Source organism: Bombina bombina, chromosome 5 (genome assembly GCF_027579735.1).
Source record: "Bombina bombina isolate aBomBom1 chromosome 5, aBomBom1.pri, whole genome shotgun sequence".
In the NCBI taxonomy this organism is placed as follows: Eukaryota; Metazoa; Chordata; class Amphibia; order Anura; family Bombinatoridae; genus Bombina; species Bombina bombina.
In genome coordinates, this window is record NC_069503.1 from 966,093,528 (window position 1) to 966,114,641 (window position 21,114).

The 21,114-nt window shown below is 37.6% G+C and overlaps 1 protein-coding gene across 1 annotated transcript in view; it reads left to right on the forward strand.

The window, feature by feature from the left end:
* The first annotated feature begins 1,759 nt into the window (after positions 1-1,759).
* The window catches only part of LOC128659582 (carbonic anhydrase 3), a 68,858-nt gene continuing 49,503 nt past the window's right edge, over positions 1,760-21,114 (forward strand). Inside the window, exons 1-2 of the mRNA XM_053713172.1 lie at positions 1,760-1,799; positions 8,487-8,684. Of these exons, the coding sequence (XP_053569147.1) occupies positions 1,760-1,799; positions 8,487-8,684 (238 nt within the window). The remainder of the gene's footprint in view (positions 1,800-8,486; positions 8,685-21,114) is intronic.

Here is a 21,114-nt window from a genome sequence, read left to right on the forward strand (position 1 = left end):
CATAGGTACATTTTTGTTTCTTCTCTTGTCCCTTTCTATACTATAATTGCATTTGTAATGTCAGTCGCCGTCGGCAGTTGCGCACGCATTCTCAATGGAATGTTGGCAGCGCAAGGACAAAAGAATTCACCTGGATGCAGCTTTGCTGCATCCAGGTGGATTCCAAAAATGGCAGGGTGGTGAAATAATCCACCTGAATGCAGCGTAAGCTGCATCCAGGTGGATTCTTACACAACCCTGCCGTTTTCAGAATCCACCTGTATGGCAGGGTGGTGAAAGGATCGATATGGATGCAGCATAAGCTGCATCCAGGTGAATTCAGAAAATGGCAGGGTGGTTCCGTCACCACTATAGACTGCCCTTCAGAAAATGGCAGGGTGGTTCCGTCACACTATAGACTGCCCTTCAGGAAATGGCAGGGTGGTTCCGTCACCACTATAGACTGCCCTTCAGAAAATGGCAGGGTGGTTCCATCACCACTATAGACTGCCCTTCAGAAAATGGCAGGGTGGTTCCGTCACACTATAGACTGCCCTTCAGGAAATGGCAGGGTGGTTCGGTGGTTCTGTCACCACAATAGACTGCCCTCTGGGCAGGCTTTCCCACTAGTAGATAATAAGATTTTTGGTCCAAGGCACTCCTCCTGTTTTATGCTTTATGTACACTTGGTGCAACCAAATTTGGCTTCGCTTCACAAAGAAATGATAACAATAATAAAAATGTTAATTTAATTTATAGTTAAAGGGACATGAAACCCAAACATTTTCTTTCATTAGTCTGATAAAGAATACAATTTCAAAAAAGTTTCTAATTTACTTCTACTATCAAATTTGCTTCGTTCTCCTGTTATTCTTTGTTGAAGAGGCACTACATGACAGGAAATAGTGCTGCCATCTAGTGTTCTTGCTAATGTATAACATTGTTGCAAAACTGCTGCCATATAGTGCTGAAGACACGTGCACATTCCCAAACTTACATCCTTGCTTTTCAAAAAAGAATAACAAGAAAACAAAGAAAATATGATAATAGAAGTAAATTGGAAAGTTTTTTTAAATTGTATGTACTATAGAATTCATGAAAGAACATATTATCTAATACCTATATCAATATAAAGAGAATGTAGAAGCACAATACAAAGATAAAGTTAATGTATTAATTTGTAATAATTTAATACCTAAAACAGATAATATCACATCATTTATATCATAAACGTTCCATATTTTCAGTGCACTTCATTTTAATTGTTATGGTTTTAAAGAACAAACCATCTGTTGTCTTCTTCATGATATAAATTTCCATTTTCTGGATGCCTGGCATTTAGTTTTTCATAATAAGATGTCAGATTTATAAAGGTAAAGATCATGCATGTGATAATCCTTTGAAATATTAAGTATTAGAGTGATACATTTTATCACTTCATATAGATGATTTGGTTACAGTCAGAATGACAATGCTCGTGCCCTTATGTAGTTGGCTTTTGTTATCCACTTGTGATCAGGTATAATATTTCTACTCTTTCCAATACTAAGAAGGGATTATAATATTTAGAGCAGTGTCCCAGGAGAGGGTATGGCTTGTTAAGCAAGATAACATTGTTATTGCCTCATTGTCCACTGACGACCAGAATAGGCTGTACTCAAATCAATCTGACAAGTACAAGTTAGTGAAGTCTATAAAATACAGCTCACAGCCCCGTGCAACTTGCCTCTCGCCTCGCAAGAAGAAGTGACAGATCAAATTAACTTACACGGTAATAGCAATGTCCCGAAGATATGATTGGGGATATGCCAGTAACAATGGTGAGTAGCTTCATTTTCAATCCAGTCAATTTAACACCTGTTCTAAGAAGTAAATAATTATTTAAGTAAGCATAAATATTAAATTCATAGTACTAATAATAATTGTAATAATAATAATAATAATAATAATTATAATAGCCTATCCATTTTGTCATGAGAGGACTATATTTTCCTTTTGTACCAATTACATTTTTTTATTTTTACACAGTAGAAAAATATATATTTATTTTTAGCATATTGTTTCATTTGATATTAATGAATATAATGCATTATTAATACTGTAGTATTTTCATCTTTAAAAGGAGTATGTATCCTGTTAAATAGAACATATCATTTTTGCACCATAAGGGCCCTTTAACTTATAATGAAAGTTTTATAATTCCACACATAGAAAAAAGTAAAAATAGCAGTAGTAATTCATTTCCACAACAAAAAGTAGACAGCATTTCTAGATTTTATGTCAAAAGCTGTTTGTCCCAGTGCAGAAGAATCAATACATCACCCAGTTAATAGGTTATAATGAATTCTATCCAATCATATGTTCAGCAATGTTTTCTTTTCAAAATGCTTAAATGGATAGAAAGGTCAAAACTGAAATATGCATAGGTACATTTCAACATTAAATGGAACTATTTTTGCAATATATTTCCATTAGCAAAAATGTTTGTAGTAAAAGTTATTAGTTTTTCAGCAGCATTCACACATATGCTGTGAGTGCCTGTGCACAAGTATCCAAGCTAAGAGAGCTGACAGTGAAATGTATTGAATCTGTGAATACTAAAAGGGACAGTTTACTCAAAAATGTTATCCTCTTTAATTTGTTCCCAATGATCCACTTTACCTGCTGGACTGTATTCAATTTTTTACATTTCCTTTACCCTTATATTGGCATTTGAAATGGTTGATTTAGCCTGTGGTATCCCCACCTATTCTGAAAGTTTCTGGCCTTAGGTCCAAGCTATAGATAATGTGTGTAAACACAGCCAGCAGAAAAAAATGCACTCCCAATGGGGTATAGAAGATATAAGGTAATGAAATGTTAATTTTCCATTGTTCTCTCCAAGTATTGGTCTTTGGTTTAAGGAAATATATAAGATTAAAGAAACATGTATATGTACTCAATGTGATTAAGTAATGAGAACTCATTATACTGACAAGCTCAACCCATTTTATTAGGTTGTAGCTTCAAAACACAAAACCAGTGCATTCATATACACAAATAAACATTAAAAAACAAATTTTAATACATTTTATACTCTGCAGCTGGAAAAAAAGTAATGGGAAAAAGGTTAAGGGAAAAACAATTCTTCCTGTTATTTTCGGAGTCAGAATGAATTGTACTAGTATACGGCTAGATTACGAGTTTTGCGGTAAGAGCTGCTCAGTACTAACTTGCAAGTTATTGTCACCGCTCACTTACCTACAGCTCTGGTATTACAGGTTTACAAAAACCCGGCGTTAGCAGGCAATAAGTGAGCGTAGAGCAAAATTGAGCTCCATACCGCAGTCCAATACCAGCGCTGCGGTAAGCTGGTTTTACGTGCTCGTGCACAATTTCCCCATAGCCATCAATGGGGAGAGCTAGCTGAAAAAAAGCCTAACACCTGCAATAAAGGAGCGTAAAGCTCCGTAACGCAGCCCCATTGATTCATATGGGGAAAGAAAATGTATGTTTACACCAAACACCCTAACATAAACCCTGAGTCTAAACACCCCTAATCTGCTGCCCCGACATTGCCGACACCTACATTATACTTATCAACCCCTAATCTGCGACTCCCAACATCGCCGACACCTACATTATACTTATTAACCCCTAATTTTCCGCCCCCGACATCGCCGACACCTACATTATACTAATTAACCCCAAATCTGCCGTGACCGACATCGCCAACACCTACATTATACTTATTAACCCCTAATCTGCTGCCTCCAACATCGCCGACACCTACATAATGTTATTAACCCCTAATCTCCAGCCACCAATGACGCCGCAACCTACCTACACTTATTAACCCCTAATCTGCCGCCCCAATGTTGCCGCCACTATACTAAATTTATTAACCCCTAAACCTAACTCTAAGTCTTACCCTAACCCTAACACCCACTAACTTTAATGTAATTAAAATAAATCTAAATAAAACCTACTATTAATAACTAAATAATTCCTATTTAAAACTAAATACCTATAAAATAAACCCTAAGTTTGCTACAATATAACTAATAGTTACATTGTATCTATCTTAGGTTTTATTTTTATTTCACAGGCAAATTTGTATTTATTTTATCTAGGTAGAATAGTTACTAAATAGTTATTAACTATTTACTAACTACCTAGCTAAAATAAATACAAATTTAGCTGTAAAATAAAACCCAACCTGTCTTACACTAACACCTAACCTTACACTACAATTAAATCAATTACATAAATTAAATACAATTTACTAAATTACAAAAACAAACAAACACTAAATTACACAAAATAGAAAAAGAAATTATCAGATATTTAAACTAATTACATCTATTCTAATAGTTCCAATCAGCCAATAGAATGCAAGCTCAATCCTATTGGCTGATTGTATTTATTTTAGCTAGGTAGTTAGTAAATAGTTAATAACTATTTAGTAACTATTCTACCTAGTTAAAATAAATACACACTTGCCTTTGAAATAAAAATAAAACCTAAGCTAGATACAATGTAAGTATTAGTTATATTGTAGCTAGCTTATATTTTATTTCACAGGTAGGTATTTAGTTTTAAATAGGAAATATTTAGTTATTAATAGTAGGTTTTATTTAGATTTATTTTAATTACATTAAAGTTAGTGGGTGTTAGGGTTAAGGTTAGACTTAGGTTTAGGGGTTAATAAATTTAGTATAGTGGCGGCAGATTAGGGGTTAATAAATGAAGGTAGGTGGCGGCGATGTTAGGGGTGGCAGATTAGGAGTTAATAATATTTAACTAGTGTTTGCGATGCGGGAGTACGGCGGTTTAGGGGTTAATATGTTTATTCTAGTGGCTGCTATGTCCAGAGCGGCAGATTAGGGGTTAATAATTTTATTTTGGTGTTTGCGATGCAGCAGGGCCTCGGTTTAGGGGTTAATAGGTAGTTTATGGGTGTTATTTTACTTTTTAGCACTTTAGTTATGAGTTTTATGCTGCAGCTTTGTAGCGTAACACTCATAACTACTGACTTTCAGTTTATGGTATGAATCTTGAAGTTTTAGGGTGTACCGCTCACTTTTTGGTCTCCCAAGCAGACTTGTAATAGCGGCGCAATGGAAGTCCCATTGAAAAATAACTTTTTGAAAGCTGCGGCAGTTACGTTGCATTACGGCCAAAAAAGTGTGCGGTGCCCCTAACCTGCAAGACTCGTAATACTAGCGGTAGTGAAAAAGAGCCTTAACGCTGCATTTTCACTCATACCGCAAAACTCGTAATCTAGCCGATATTTTGTTTTACTATTCTATACTTTATTTTATGTTTCCAATTTTATATTGATTTTCCAATTTCTATCTTTCTTTTTCTTTCTCTCTTTTCACTTTCCCTCTTCCTTCTGCCAATTTCACTGCTCTTTCTGTATTTCTCTGATATTCTTTCCCTCTTCTTTCTGTAAAACAGCCACATCTGAAAAAGCTGTTTGTTATATGTAAGATATTAGAATAAGGATGTAGGAAGGAGCGCCCAAAACAAGGGCTTAGGTACACTAAGAAAGCGTGAAAAAAAAGTACACACTTACTGTAGGTCTCGCACTTACTGTATATAACACAAAAATAGCGCAGAGGGCAAGTTGCACAAACGGAACAATGTTTAACGCAAAGAACAAGGATTAGAGGTATATCTATAAAGAGCCAATAAATATTGTTTTATGAGTTATCTCTTAGGGTAGGTATAACCAAATAGTAGGTAAGTGTAACCGGCGTGTAGCAAATTTGATTATCTATTTAAAACAGTGAAAGAAACTGTGTAGCAAATTGCTATGTAAATGACAACTAATAGTGACGGGTTAAGAAGGTCCTATACGGAGCTAAGGCAACAAATACTGAATATCTAAAGATGGATGAATTCTGATAAAATATAAGCAAGTGAATAAAATCCAATGGAATATGATTTTAAACAAATCCCTGTGAGCGATCAAAGTGGAGCTTAAGAAAAGCTGGACAAAGGGAGGAGCAATATACAGAAGTTGTCTGCATAATTATCAGCTGAAGATGTGTAAAAAAATATATATATAGTGAGACAAAAAGGGATGAGAAATAGATAGTGAAACAAATAATAAAAGGAAACAAATTGATGTGTTTTTGCGTGCAATATGTGTATGCTCCCACTGTTATAAAGTGAGACAAAGGAGCATATGTATCAAGCTCCGAATGGAGCTTGATGCTCCGTGTTTCTGGCGAGCCTGTAGGCTCGCCAGAAACAGCAGTTATGAAGCAGCGGTCACAAAGACCGCTGCTCCATAACCTGTCCGTCTGCTCTGAGCAGGCAGACACACATCACCGCAAATCAACCCGATCGAGTACGATCGGGTTGATTGACACCCCCCTGCTGGCGGCTGATTGGCCACAAGTCTGCAGGGGGCGGCGTTGCACCAGCAGCCCTTGTGAGCTGCTGGTGCAATGCTGAATACGGCGAGCGTATTGCTCGCCATATTCAGCGATGTCTGTTGGACCTGATCCACACTGTCGTATCAGGTCAGACAACATTGATAACTAGAGGCCAAAGTATCATATGGTTACGTTGAAGTGAAAAAACAAGTACTGTGGGCGCCTTAAAGGGCAGGTCAAAAGAATATATGAGTTGATTATGTCCTAATACATATGAAAAAATCTTTTAACAAATTATAGGTAAATGATCAAGAAGAAAAAAAAATCTTTTAACAAATGATAGGTAAATGATCAAGAAAAAAACAACAGCCAATTGAAATGAATGTTAAAATATAATTAAATTAGACTTTACTAAATGTATTAAAAGAGTTGTAAGCAAAATAATTCATACAATGAGATAAATATAAAAAGGCAATACTAAATGTACATAAATAAATGCATAAAAACTTGTTTATATAAAATGAGTAATTCTCTGTAAGTGACCTATCTATGTAGAGAGAAGACCTCTAAAGACACTTCAAAAAACTTAGCCTCTGCTGCAGACAGGGTTAAGGAAGCAAAAAAGCAGTACTAATGAGAGAAAATGAATCCTGGTTATTTAAGCAAAATAACAATGAGCTGCAACAATGATGCTCAATTCAATTTCAAAGTTTTAGTATTGGTGTAAAACGGCAATCCTGAGCAGGTTATAGCCGTGGAGAAACAGTACCTTAATTTGTTCAGGAGCTCCAAGTGTTTTTGTAATCCAGTGTAGCAGTTATACCGCCAGCATGAAACAGCTCTGGGAACCCTCTGTGTGTGATGGGAAGAAAGCCGCCGAGCTCCTCTCCCCTGCACACTCTGGAATTTCACCCTCAGCTGTGTGATGTCCGTTTGTTGCTTCAGTGTTTCCTGGAGTACGGTGTTCTTAGTGAGCCACAATAGTGTGATGAAAGTAGTTCCGGCAACGTTTCAGCTCTTAGCAGAGCCTTTGTCAAGCTTGAGTTTATTTTATTGTGGGGGGCTTTTGGTTTAGGGGTTAATAGTTTATATTAGTAAATTTCGCTGTGGGGGCTTACGATTTAGGGGTTAATAGGTTTAGTATAGCGGCGGTGTGGGCAGACGGCAGTTTAGGGGTTAATAAGTTTTTTATAGTGGCGACAATGTCGGGAAATGGCGGAATAGGGGTTAATAAATTTTTTTAGTGGTGGCGATGTCGGGAGCGGCAGATTAGGGTTAATAAATGTATTATAGTGTTTGCAATGCAGTAGTGCCTCAGTTTAGGGGTTAATAGGCTGTTTATGGGTGTTAGTGTACTTTTTAACACTTTAGTTATGAGCTTTATGTTACAGCTTTGTAGTGTAAAACTCATAACTACTGACTTTAGATGGCGGTACAGATTTTGTCGTTTTAGGCTGTAACGCTAACTTTTTAGCTTTACCGCAAAACTCGTAATTCCGGCGCTATGGGAATCCCATGAAAAAACGTCATTTTTACGTGTGTGCAACTGACTTTGCGTTACAGGCTAAAAGGTGTGCAGTAAAGCTATACCGACAACACTTGTAATAGCTGCGGTGCCATATTTTCAGCGTTACAAGCCGCAACACAAAACTCGTAATCTAGCTGTAAGTTTGTTAATAGAGGTAAATTGGAAATTTTGTTTAAACTTCGATGCTCTATCTGAATCATGAAAGTTTAATTTTGACTTGAGTGTCCCTTTAAGTTAAAACTGTTTACTTTTATTTTGAAACAATTAAGAAGTTTATGACTGTGCGATGGTTACTGGCTGATAAAGACAATAACCACAGCTCTGTTGGTGGACCATGAATAATGACCCATACTGACCACTAACCATAAATTATTTATACATTTATCAATTATATTTAACTTTTTTTGCTTTTTTTTTGGCATGTGCTTCCTCTTTAAGGGTGATCAGACAACTGATAAGATATATTTTCGTATTATTAAACAAACTTTAAGAAGATAAATGGGCATTATAGCATAATGTAAACTGTCAATGTCTATTCCAAATTAAGAATGCACCAAATAATTTAATACTTCTGGGTTTTTTTTCTATTTGTATTTATTTATTTATTTTAGGACCAGAACATTGGCCTGAGTTTTTTCGGACAGCAAAAGGAGAGCGCCAATCCCCCATCGAACTCCATACCAGATATATAAAACAAGATAGTTCTTTGCGTCCCTGGACTACCACCTACCACCCATCAACATCACTGACAATCGTAAATGACGGAACCACCTGTAGGGTGGTATTTGATGACTCAACTGATAAGTCAGGTGACCATTGTATCATATGATTTTAGCTATGTTTTATGACATAGAAAACAAGTTTTACCAGAAAAGTTTCATTATAAATTTGCATTTGTTGGATAATAAACTGTCTAAGGCAGTCTCATTGCTACTTAAGCATTCCCTGAGTCATATGAGAAATATCCACCTCCACTTAAAGATATATCTACCTAGACTGCTATTTATTCTTTTATTTTAAGGTGCTGGTATGTTAATATTTATAGTTTGAAAATATATATTAAGGGTCCATGAATGGCTCTATTTATTTGTTATATTTTCAGGTTCCAAGAGTAGCTCTATTTGCCCCCCCAACAATTCCCCCTCACTAGAAAACTATTATATAAGTGGCTTCTATTTATCATCTGGGGATATCCTTTTTGGCATGTTTTGATATTTGATAATAGGGGATATTTTCTGCCCATACTAACTTCCCCTTAACTCATGCTTACATTTTATGTGGTCTAAAAGGGGCCACATTTTTATTTAGCGTCAGCCTATTTCTTTTCAATATTTGTATGCTTCAAGGGGTTACCTGTTTAACGAATATATTGAGAAATTAGGTAACTAATTAGTGTTGATGTGCACAGCTATTTGTGTGTTGTCTTATTATTTGGTTGGCCAATCAGGCCTCCTTGCTGCATGTGCTTCTCCAGTGTATTACTTTGTATTTTATTACAAAAGAAATTCAAAGTCCCTTTGGTATCTGTGAATATCCCCCAATTAAAAAAACTGTCACAATGTTATCCAAGTGCACAAAATGTGTAGTTGGAGCACAATGTGGAAAGCGGTATGTGTCAGTATGGTTGTCGAAATACTAGCCCGTCAAAGAAGGCTACCTCTGCCTCCTCTGTTATAGCTGGGTCACTGTGCTGTCTCCAGATCCGGCTGGTGGGTTAATTTTAACAGACGCTGTGGCTTTTGCTCTGCAGCATTACTCACCCATGCAGCTCGACCCACTCCGCTATTGTTCTAAGAGGCGTCCGTAGAGGAATAAAGCTTTCAATAACAGGTGTCGTCTCGCTATTGTCTTGACTCCTTTATTCACATGTATCCATTACTGACACCGCTTCCAGTCTTCGGCCCGCTTCTATGATGTCATTGGGTTAGTGTCGCTGACCATATGGTTCTCAAGAAGGCTGCCTGGAATATAGTAAAGCACCTTCCGGATGGAATTCTGGTGCATAGGCAATATTAAAGTACGATGAATGGAGATCCAAACGGAGCAGCTAAAAATCTTCAATTCTTTATTATCAACATCTTAAAAACAGCAAACTTGCAAAATAACAGGTAATATGTACAGACTACATAGTCTAACGCGTTTCAGCTTACTCAGCCGTACTCATAGACCTATCTTAGGCCTAGATTTGGAGTTTGGCGTTAGCCGTGAAAACCAGCGTTAGAGGCTCCTAACGCTGGTTTTAGGCTACCGCCGGTATTTGGAGTCAGTGATTAAAGGGTCTAACGCTCACTTTTCAGCCGCGACTTTTCCATACCGCAGATCCCCTTACGTCAATTGTGTATCCTATATTTTCAATGGGATCTTTCTAACGCTGGTATTTAGAGTCGTTTCTGAAGTGAGCGTTAGAGCTCTAACGACAAAACTCCAGCCGCAGGAAAATAGCAGGAGTTAAGAGCTTTCTGGGCTAACGCCGGTTCATAAAGCTCTTAACTACTGTACCCTAAAGTACACTAACACCCATAAACTACCTATGTACCCCTAAACCGAGGTACCCCCACATCGCCGCCACTCGATTTAAATTTTTTAACCCCTAATCTGCTGACCGCCACCTACGTTATACCTATGTACCCCTAATCTGCTGCCCCTAACCCCGTCGACCACTGTATTACATTTATTAACCCCTAACCTGCCCCCCACAACGTCGCCGCCAGCTACTTACAATAATTAACCCCTAATCTCCAGACCGCAAAGCGCCGCCACCTACGTTATCCTTATGTACCCCTAATCTGCTGCCCCTAACACCGCCGACCCCTATATTATATTTATTAACCCCTAATCTGCCCCCCTCAACGTCGCCGACACCTGCCTACACTTATTAACCCCTAATCTGCCGAGCGGACCTGAGTGCTACTATAATAAAGTTATTAACCCCTAATCCGCCTCACTAACCCTATCATAAATAGAATTAACCCCTAATCTGCCCTCCCTAACATCGCCGACACCTACCTTCAATTATTAACCCCTAATCTGATGACCGGAGCTCATCGCTACTATAATAAATGGATTAACCCCTAAAGCTAAGTCTAACCCTAACACTAACACCCCCCTAACTTAAATATAATTTACATCTAACGAAATTAATTAACTCTTATTAAATAACTTATTCCTATTTAAAGCTAAATACTTACCTGTAAAATAAATCCTAATATAGCTACAATATAAATTATAATTATATTATAGCTATTTTAGGATTAATATTTATTTTACAGGCAACTTTGTAATTATTTTAACCAGGTACAATAGCTATTAAATAGTTAAGAACTATTTAATAGTTACCTAGTTAAAATAATAACAAATTTACCTGTAAAATAAATCCTAACCTAAGATATAATTAAACCTAACACTACCCTATCAATAAATTAATTAAATAAACTACCTACAATTACCTACAATTAACCTAACACTACCCTATCAATAAATTAATTAAACACAATTCCTACAAATAAATACAATTAAATAAACTAGCTAAAGTACAAAAAATAAAAAAAAACTAAGTTACAAAAAATAAAAAAATATTTACAAACATCAGAAAATTATTACAACAATTTTAAACTAATTACACCTACTCTAAGCCCCCTAATAAAATAACAAAGACCCCCCAAAATAAAAAATTCCCTACCCTATTCTAAATTAAAAAAGTTAAAAGCTCTTTTACCTTACCAGCCCTGAACAGGGCCCTTTGCGGGGCATGCCCCAAGAATTTCAGCTCTTTTGCCTGTAAAAAAAACACATACAATACCCCCCCCCAACATTACAACCCACCACCCACATACCCCTAATCTAACCCAAACCCCCCTTAAATAAACCTAACACTAAGCCCCTGAAGATCTTCCTACCTTGTCTTCACCATCCAGGTATCACCGATCCGTCCTGGCTCCAACATCTTCATCCAACCCAAGCGGGGGTTGGCGATCCATCATCCGGTGGCTGAAGAGGTCCAGAAGAGGCTCCAAAGTCTTCCTCCTATCCGGCAAGAAGAGGACATCCGGACCGGCAAACATCTTCTCCAAGCGGCATCTTCGATCTTCTTGCATCCGGTGCGGAGCGGGTCCATCTTGAAGCAGGCGACGCGGATCCATCCTCTTCTTCCGTTGTCTCCCGACGAATGACGGTTCCTTTAAGGGACGTCATCCAAGATGGCGTCCCTTGAATTCCGATTGGCTGATAGGATTCTATCAGCCAATCGGAATTAAGGTAGGAATATTCTGATTGGCTGATTCCATCAGCCAATCAGAATAAAGTTCAATCCGATTGGCTGATCCAATCAGCCAATCAGATTGAGCTCGCATTCTATTGGCTGATCGGAACAGCCAATAGAATGCGAGCTCAATCTGATTGGCTGATTGGATCAGCCAATCGGATTGAACTTGATTCTGATTGGCTGATTCCATCAGCCAATCAGAATATTCCTACCTTAATTCCGATTGGCTGATAGAATCCTATCAGCCAATCGGAATTCGAGGGACGCCATCTTGGATGACGTCCCTTAGAGGAACCGTCATTCGTCGGGAGACAACGGAAGAAGAGGATGGATCCGCGTCGCCTGCTTCAAGGTGGACCCGCTCCGCACCGGATGCAAGAAGATCGAAGATGCCGCTTGGAGAAGATGTTTGCCGGTCCGGATGTCCTCTTCTTGCCGGATAGGAGGAAGACTTTGGAGCCTCTTCTGGACCTCTTCAGCCACCGGATGATGGTTCGCCAACCCCCGCTTGGGTTGGATGAAGATGTTGGAGCCAGGACGGATCGGTGATACCTGGATGGTGAAGACAAGGTAGGAAGATCTTCAGGGGCTTAGTGTTAGGTTTATTTAAGGGGGGTTTGGGTTAGATTAGGGGTATGTGGGTGGTGGGTTGTAATGTCGGGGGGGGGTATTGTATGTGTTTTTTTTACAGGCAAAAGAGCTGAAATTCTTGGGGCATGCCCCGAAAAGGGCCCTGTTCAGGGCTGGTAAGGTAAAAGAGCTTTTAACTTTTTTAATTTAGAATAGGGTAGGGAATTTTTTATTTTGGGGGTCTTCGTTATTTTATTAGGGGGCTTAGAGTAGGTGTAATTAGTTTAAAATTGTTGTAATAATTTTCTGATGTTTGTAAATATTTTTTTATTTTTTGTAACTTAGTTCTTTTTTATTTTTTGTACTTTAGCTAGTTTATTTAATTGTATTTATTTGTAGGAATTGTGTTTAATTAATTTATTGATAGGGTAGTGTTAGGTTAATTGTAGGTAATTGTAGGTAGTTTATTTAATTAATTTATTGATAGGGTAGTGTTAGGTTTAATTATATCTTAGGTTAGGATTTATTTTACAGGTAAATTTGTTATTATTTTAACTAGGTAACTATTAAATAGTTCTTAACTATTTAATAGCTATTGTACCTGGTTAAAATAATTACAAAGTTGCCTGTAAAATAAATATTAATCCTAAAATAGCTATAATATAATTATAATTTATATTGTAGCTATACTAGGGTTTATTTTACAGGTAAGTATTTAGCTTTAAATAGGAATAAGTTATTTAATAAGAGTTAATTAATTTCGTTAGATGTAAATTATATTTAAGTTAGGGGGGTGTTAGTGTTAGGGTTAGACTTAGCTTTAGGGGTTAATCCATTTATTATAGTAGCGATGAGCTCCGGTCGTCAGATTAGGGGTTAATAATTGAAGTTAGGTGTCGGCGATGTTAGGGAGGGCAGATTAGGGGTTAATACTATTTATGATAGGGTTAGTGAGGCGGGTTAGGGGTTAATAACTTTATTATAGTAGCGGTGCGGTCCGCTCGGCAGATTAGGGATTAATAAGTGTAGGCAGGTGGAGGCGACGTTGTGGGGGGCAGATTAGGGGTTAATAAATATAATATAGGGGTCGGCGATGTTAGGGCAGCAGATTAGGGGTACATAGGGATAACGTAGGTTGCGGCGGTTTACGGAGCGGCAGATTAGGGGTTAATAATAATATGCAGGGGTCAGCGATAGCGGGGTCGGCAGATTAGGGGTTAATAAGTGTAAGGTTAGGGGTGTTTAGACTCGGGGTACATGTTAGAGTGTTAGGTGCAGACGTAGGAAGTGTTTCCCCATAGGAAACAATGGGGCTGCGTTAGGAGCTGAACGCTGCTTTTTTGCAGGTGTTAGGTTTTTTTTCAGCTCAAACAGCCCCATTGTTTCCTATGGGGATATCGTGCACGAGCACGTTTTTGAGGCTGGCCGCGTCCGTAAGCAACTCTGGTATCGAGAGTTGCATTTGCGGTAAAAATGCTCTACGCTCCTTTTTTGGAGCCTAACGCAGCATTTGTTTGAACTCTCGATACCAGAGTTAAATTTATGGTGCGGCCAGAAAAAAGCCCGCGGAGCGTTAACAGCCCATCTACCGCCAAACTCCAAATCTAGGCCTTAGTGTCTGACATGATGGTCTCTTATACACATGTTAATTAAAAACATCTGAACATATTTAGTATTTACATTCAATATAATCAATTCATTTTATATTACATCATAACACAATGTTTTTATTAATTTATTCATAGTTGGGTGTCTTTTCATTAGGAGAACAGAGAAAATCTAAAGCAAATTATCAGTTTTCTAATCTGTCTGTATGTTATATAGCATTTTAATGTGTTACCATTTGAAACAGTTTTATTTTGGAAGCTTTAACACTTTTGATATTTCTTGGTAAGTCAATGGATCAATTTACTAATTATCGGCTAGATTACAAGTGGAGTGTTAATTTATTGCACGCCATAAAGGGCAAATTGGCCCTGTTACAGGCGTGTGATAAATAACCAGCCAATACAAGTGGCTGATTATTGCTACTGCAATTTTTTTAAATGTCCCCCAATTGGCCCCCAAATTATGTATAATGTGCTTTTATTAAAATAATAACATGTAACATATTTATTTTATTAAAAATAACTGCACAAAGATTTTTGGGCTGAATGTTGGCTGGTGAAAACTGCCTTTGCATTGTCTTCTATGGGGAACTGTGTGTTCCCTGTTAATATATATGTGTACACATATAAACACATAAATATATATATATATATATATATATATATATATAATACATATATATTTCAAGCTGCTGCCCATCGCTGCATGAGCTACCCCATTCGCTGTGCAAGGTTCTCATGCCGTGTCTCACTGGAAGACATGGAATGAGAACTAGCACAGCTAACGAGGAAAGTCGCGGAGTGAAGGCAGCAAATTGTAAATATGTATATGAAAATATACATATATATATATATATATATATATATATATATATATATATATATATATATATATCCTGAACCCAAAAGTGTTCTTTCATGATTCAGATAGAGCATGAATTTTCAAGCAACTTTCTAATTTACTCCTATTATCAATTTTTTTTTGTTCTCTTGCTATCTTTATTTTAAAAGCATGAATATAAATCTTAACAGCCAGCCCATTTTAGGCTCAGCACCATGGATAGCGCTTGCTTATTGGAGGCTTACATTTACCCACCAATAAGCAAGCCTAACCCAGGCTCTCAACCAAAAATGGGCCAGCTTCTATGCATCACATTCCTGCTTTTTAAATAAAAATAGAAGCATATACTTACAGGTAACACACAGTTCCCATAGTGAACACATAGGGGACAATTTATTAATGTTCGAGCAGACATGATATGATGCAGCGTATCATGTCCGGTGCATATCAATAAATTCCAAGAGCATACGCTGTTGACATTTATCATTACACAAGCAGTTCTTGTGAACTGCTGGTGCAATGCCCCCCCCCCCCTGCAGATTCGCGGCCAATCGTAGCTTGATAATTTGGCCCCATAGTATTCACTATTCACAGCACTTATAGCCAGATCTGCATAATAAATAAAAAAACAACAACATTTATTTACTTTTAATTTACTTTTAATTATTTATTGAAAACAATATTAATCATTGTTTTATATTAAAGGGATAGTAAATTAATTATCATAGGTTTATATTATAAGTTTGTTATTTTTTCCAGTTTATTTTTAAGTTGTAACATTAATTTTCACAATATCACACAAGTACACCTTATCACAGTTTTAAAACACAAGGTGATAAACACATTATCATTTTTTCATTTACAATATCATTTCCAAAAATTGTTGTTATTGGACCACAGTAGTCAATGCATCACTTCATATTGATTTCCATTTTCCCAGTCATCAGATTCATAGCACCTTATTTTACATTGATTTCTCTGCTGAGTTTAAAATAAATGCAGACAAAATGAGAAACCAATTTTATTTTGTTACTGTTACAACTTATTTAAGCTGATTATCTGACAAAGGTACATTGTCAAGTATATGATCCAGACTGCAGTAGCTGTGTTTTTTGATGATGACGTTCTTCATGATCACGTGATTTCCTATGTCCAATCAGAAGTTGAAGTCATGCATAGATGATGATACATATGCTATTTAAGGCTGCTTCAGTGGCGACCTGTAACCTTTAAAAAAGTTGGCAAGGCGAAACACATCAGGGCAAGGTGGAACGATTGGGGACTTATTTTTAATGGGACTGAAGCACTTTATAATATACAACCCCAATTCCAAAAAAGTTGGGACAGTATGGAAAAGGCAAAAAACAAACTAAAATAGTAATTTGAAAATTCAATTCACCCTGTACTCTATTGAAAACACATTATTAACACATAATTTGATGTTTTACTTTGTGAATTTAATGTATTTTTAAAAATATACACTCATTTCAAATTTGATGACTGCAACACACTCCCAAAAAATTGTGACAGTCGACTGTTTACCACTGTGTAACATCACCTTTTCTTTCAATGACATGTATTAAGAATTTGGGAACTGAAGACATTGGTTGGTTAAGTTTAGCAAGCAGAATTTTCCCCCATTCGCCCATTATGCATGTCTTCAGCTGCGCAACTGTATGGTGCCTTCGTTGCCTTACTTTGCTCTTCATGATGCGCCACACATTCTCAATCAGAGACAGGTCAGGACTGCAGGCAGGCCATGCTAGCACCCGCACTCTCTGCTTATGCAACCTTACGCTTGTAATCTAGGCAGAATATGGTTTGGTTGGAAAATGCAGGGACGTCCCTGGAAAATACGACATCTGGATGGCAGCATATGTTGCTCCAAAATGTATACATATTTTTCTGCATTAATGGTGCCCTCACAGATATGCAAATTACCCATGCCATGCTGGCTTTTAGACCTGATGCCGATAACAGCTTGGATGGTCCTTTTCCCTTTTGACAGAGAGAACATGATGGCTGTTTTTTCCAAAACCTATTTGACATATTGCTTTGTCGGATCACAAAACACAATTCCACTGTGCTATTTTCGATCTCAGATGAGACCGAGCCCAGAGGAGTCGGCAGCGCTTCTGGACAGTGTTGATGTATGGCTTCTGCTTTGCATAGTAAAGCCTTAAAGGGACATGAAACCCAGATTTTTTCTTTCATGATTTAGAAAGAGCATGCAATTTTAAACATTTTAATTTACTTCTATTATCTAATTTGTTTTATTCTATTAACCCCTTAATGACCACAATGTAACCTGTATGTCACTGGTCGTTAAGGATTTTTTCAGGACATAAAAGCACAAGTCTAGCAAGAACATGCTATTAATGCCCTCCCTCCAGAAGGCTTTGTGGAATAGAGCAGTCTCAACGCTGGTGGCAAGACCGCACTATAAAACAATCAAGTCCCCAAAAAAGGCCAGCGACATACAGGGTACGTCGCTGGTCCTTAAGGGGTTAATATTCTTTGCTGAAAAGCATATCTAGATAGGCTCAGTAGCTGCTGATTGGTTGCTGCACATAGAAGCTTCATGTGATTGGCTCACCCATGTGCATTGCTTTTTCTTCAACTAAGGATATCTAAAAAAATGAAGCAAAATAAATAAAATAAGTAAATTGGATTGTTGTTTAAATTTGTATTATCTATCTGAATCATGAAAGAAAATTTTTGGGTTTAGTGTCCCTTTAACTTGCATCTGTGGATGCAGTGGCGAATTATGTTGACTGATAAAGGTTTACCAAAGTATTCCCAAGCCCATGTCAAGATATCCATTACAGACTCATGACGGATTTTGAAACAGTGATGTCTAAGAGATAGGAGATCACGCGCATTCAGAAGTGGTTATCAGCCTTGCCCTTTGCGCACCGAGACTTGAACGTATACTTTGAATCTTTTAATTATATTGTGCCCTGCAGAAGGTGAAATGCCCAAAATCCTATCAATTTGTTTTTGGGGAATGTTGTTCGCAAAGTGTTGGATTAGCCGCTGACGCATCTGTTGGCAGATTAGAGAGCCTCAACCCATCCTTGCTCTTGAAGGACTAGGCCTTTTTTGGAGGCTCCTTACATACTATGATTACATGATTGCCTCACCTGTTTCACATCACCTTCTTATTTCAACTTGTCACATCACTAATAGTTCTAAATTGCCCCTGTCCCAACTTTTTGGAACGTGTTGCAGTCATTAGATTTGAAATGAGTGGATATTTTCAAAAATACATAAAATTTAAGTAAAACATCAAATAATGTGTTAATAATGGCCTAGATTTAGAGTTTGGCGTTAGCCGTGAAAACCAGCGTTAGAGGCTCCTAACGCTGGTTTTAGGCTACCGCCGGTATTTGGAGTCACTCAAAATAGGGTCTAACGCTCACTTTTCAGCCGCGACTTTTCCATACCGCAGATCCCCTTACGTCAATTGCGTATCCTATCTTTTCAATGGGATTTTTCTAACTCCGGTATTTAGAGTCGTTTCTGAAGTGAGCGTTAGACATCTAACGACAAAACTCCAGCCGCAGGAAAAAAGTCAGTAGTTAAGAGCTTTCTGGGCTAACGCCGGTTTATAAAGCTCTTAACTACTGTGCTCTAAAGTACACTAACACCCATAAACTACCTATGTACCCCTAAACCGAGGTCCCCCCACATCGCCGACACTCGAATAATTTTTTTTAACCCCTAATCTGCCGACCGCCACCTACGTTATCCTTATGTACCCCTAATCTGCTGCCCCTAACACCGCTGACCCCTGTATTATATTTATTAACCCCTAACCTGCCCCCCACAACGTCGCCTCCACCTACCTACACTTATTAACCCCTAATCTGCCGACCGCAAAGCGCCGCCACCTACGTTATCCTTATGTACCCCTAATCTGCTGCCCCTAACACCGCCGACCCCTGTATTATATTTATTAACCCCTAATCTGCCCCCCTCAACGTCGCCTCCACATGCCTACACTTATTAACCCCTAATCTGCCGACCGGACCTGAGCGCTACTATAATAAAGTTATTAACCCCTAATCCGCCTCACTAACTCTATAATAAATAGTATTAACCCCTAATCTGCCCTCCCTAACATCGCCGACACCTAACTTCAATTATTAACCCCTAATCTGCCGACCGGAGCTCACCGCTATTCTAATAAATGTATTAACCCCTAAAGCTAAGTCTAACCCTAACACTAACACCCCCCTAAGTTAAATATCATTTTTATCTAACGAAATAAATTAACTCTTATTATATAAATTATTCCTATTTAAAGCTAAATACTTACCTGTAAAATAAATCCTAATATAGCTACAATATAAATTATATTTATATTATAGCTATTTTAGGATTAATATTTATTTTACAGGTAACTTTGTATTTATTTTAACCAGGTACAATAGCTATTAAACAGTTAAGAACTATTTAATAGCTAAAATAGTTAAAATAATTACAAATTTACCTGTAAAAGAAATCCTAACCTAAGTTACAATTAAAACTAACACTATACTATCAATAAATTAATTAAATAAACTACCTACAATTACCTACAATTAACCTAACACTACACTATCAATAAATTAATTAAATACAATTCCTACAAATAAATACAATTAAATAAACTTGCTAAAGTACAAAAAATAAAAAAGAACTAAGTTACAAAAAATAAAAAAATATTTACAAACATCAGAAAAATATTACAACAATTTTAAACTAATTACACCTACTCTAAGCCCCCTAATAAAATAACAAAGCCCCCCAAAATAACAAAATGCCCTACGCTATTCTAAATAACTAAAGTTCAAAGCTCTTTTACCTTACCAGCCCTGAACAGGGCCCTTTGCGGGGCATGCCCCAAGAAGTTCAGCTCTTTTGCCTTTTAAAGAAAACATACAATACCCAAGCCCCCCAACATTACAACCCACCACCCACATACCCCTAATCTAACCCAAACCCCCCTTAAATAAACCTAACACTAAGCCCCTGAAGATCTTCCTACCTTGTCTTCACCATACCAGGTTCACCGATCCGTCCTGAAGAGCTCCTCCGATGTCCTAATCCAAGCCCAAGCGGGGGGCTGAAGAGGTCCATGATCCGGATGAAGTCTTCATCCAAGCGGGAGCTGAAGAGGTCCATGATCCGGATGAAGTCTTCTATCAACGGCATCTTCAATCTTCTTTCTTCCGGATCCATCTTGCAGACCTCCGACGCGGAACATCCTGCTGGCCCGACGGACTAACGACGAATGACGGTTCCTTGAAGATGCCGTTGATAGAAGACTTCATCCGGATCATGGACCTCTTCAGCTCCCGCTTGGATGAAGACTTCATCCGGATCATGGACCTCTTCAGCCCCCCGCTTGGGCTTGGATTAGGACATTGGAGGAGCTCTTCAGGACGGATCGGTGAACCTGGTATGGTGAAGACAAGGTAGGAAGATCTTCAGGGGCTTAGTGTTAGGTTTATTTAAGGGGGGTTTGGGTTAGATTAGGGGTATGTGGGTGGTGGGTTGTAATGTTGGGGGGCTTGGGTATTGTATGTTTTCTTTAAAAGGCAAAAGAGCTGAACTTCTTGGGGCATGCCCCGCAAAGGGCCCTGTTCAGGGCTGGTAAGGTAAAAGAGCTTTGAACTTTAGTTATTTAGAATAGGGTAGGGCATTTTGTTACTTTGGGGGGCTTTGTTATTTTATTAGGGGGCTTAGAGTAGGTGTAATTAGTTTAAAATTGTTGTAATATTTTTCTGATGTTTGTAAATATTTTTTTATTTTTTGTAACTTAGTTCTTTTTTATTTTTTGTACTTTAGCAAGTTTATTTAATTGTATTTATTTGTAGGAATTGTATTTAATTAATTTATTGATAGTGTAGTGTTAGGTTAATTGTAGGTAATTGTAGGTAGTTTATTTAATTAATTTATTGATAGTATAGTGT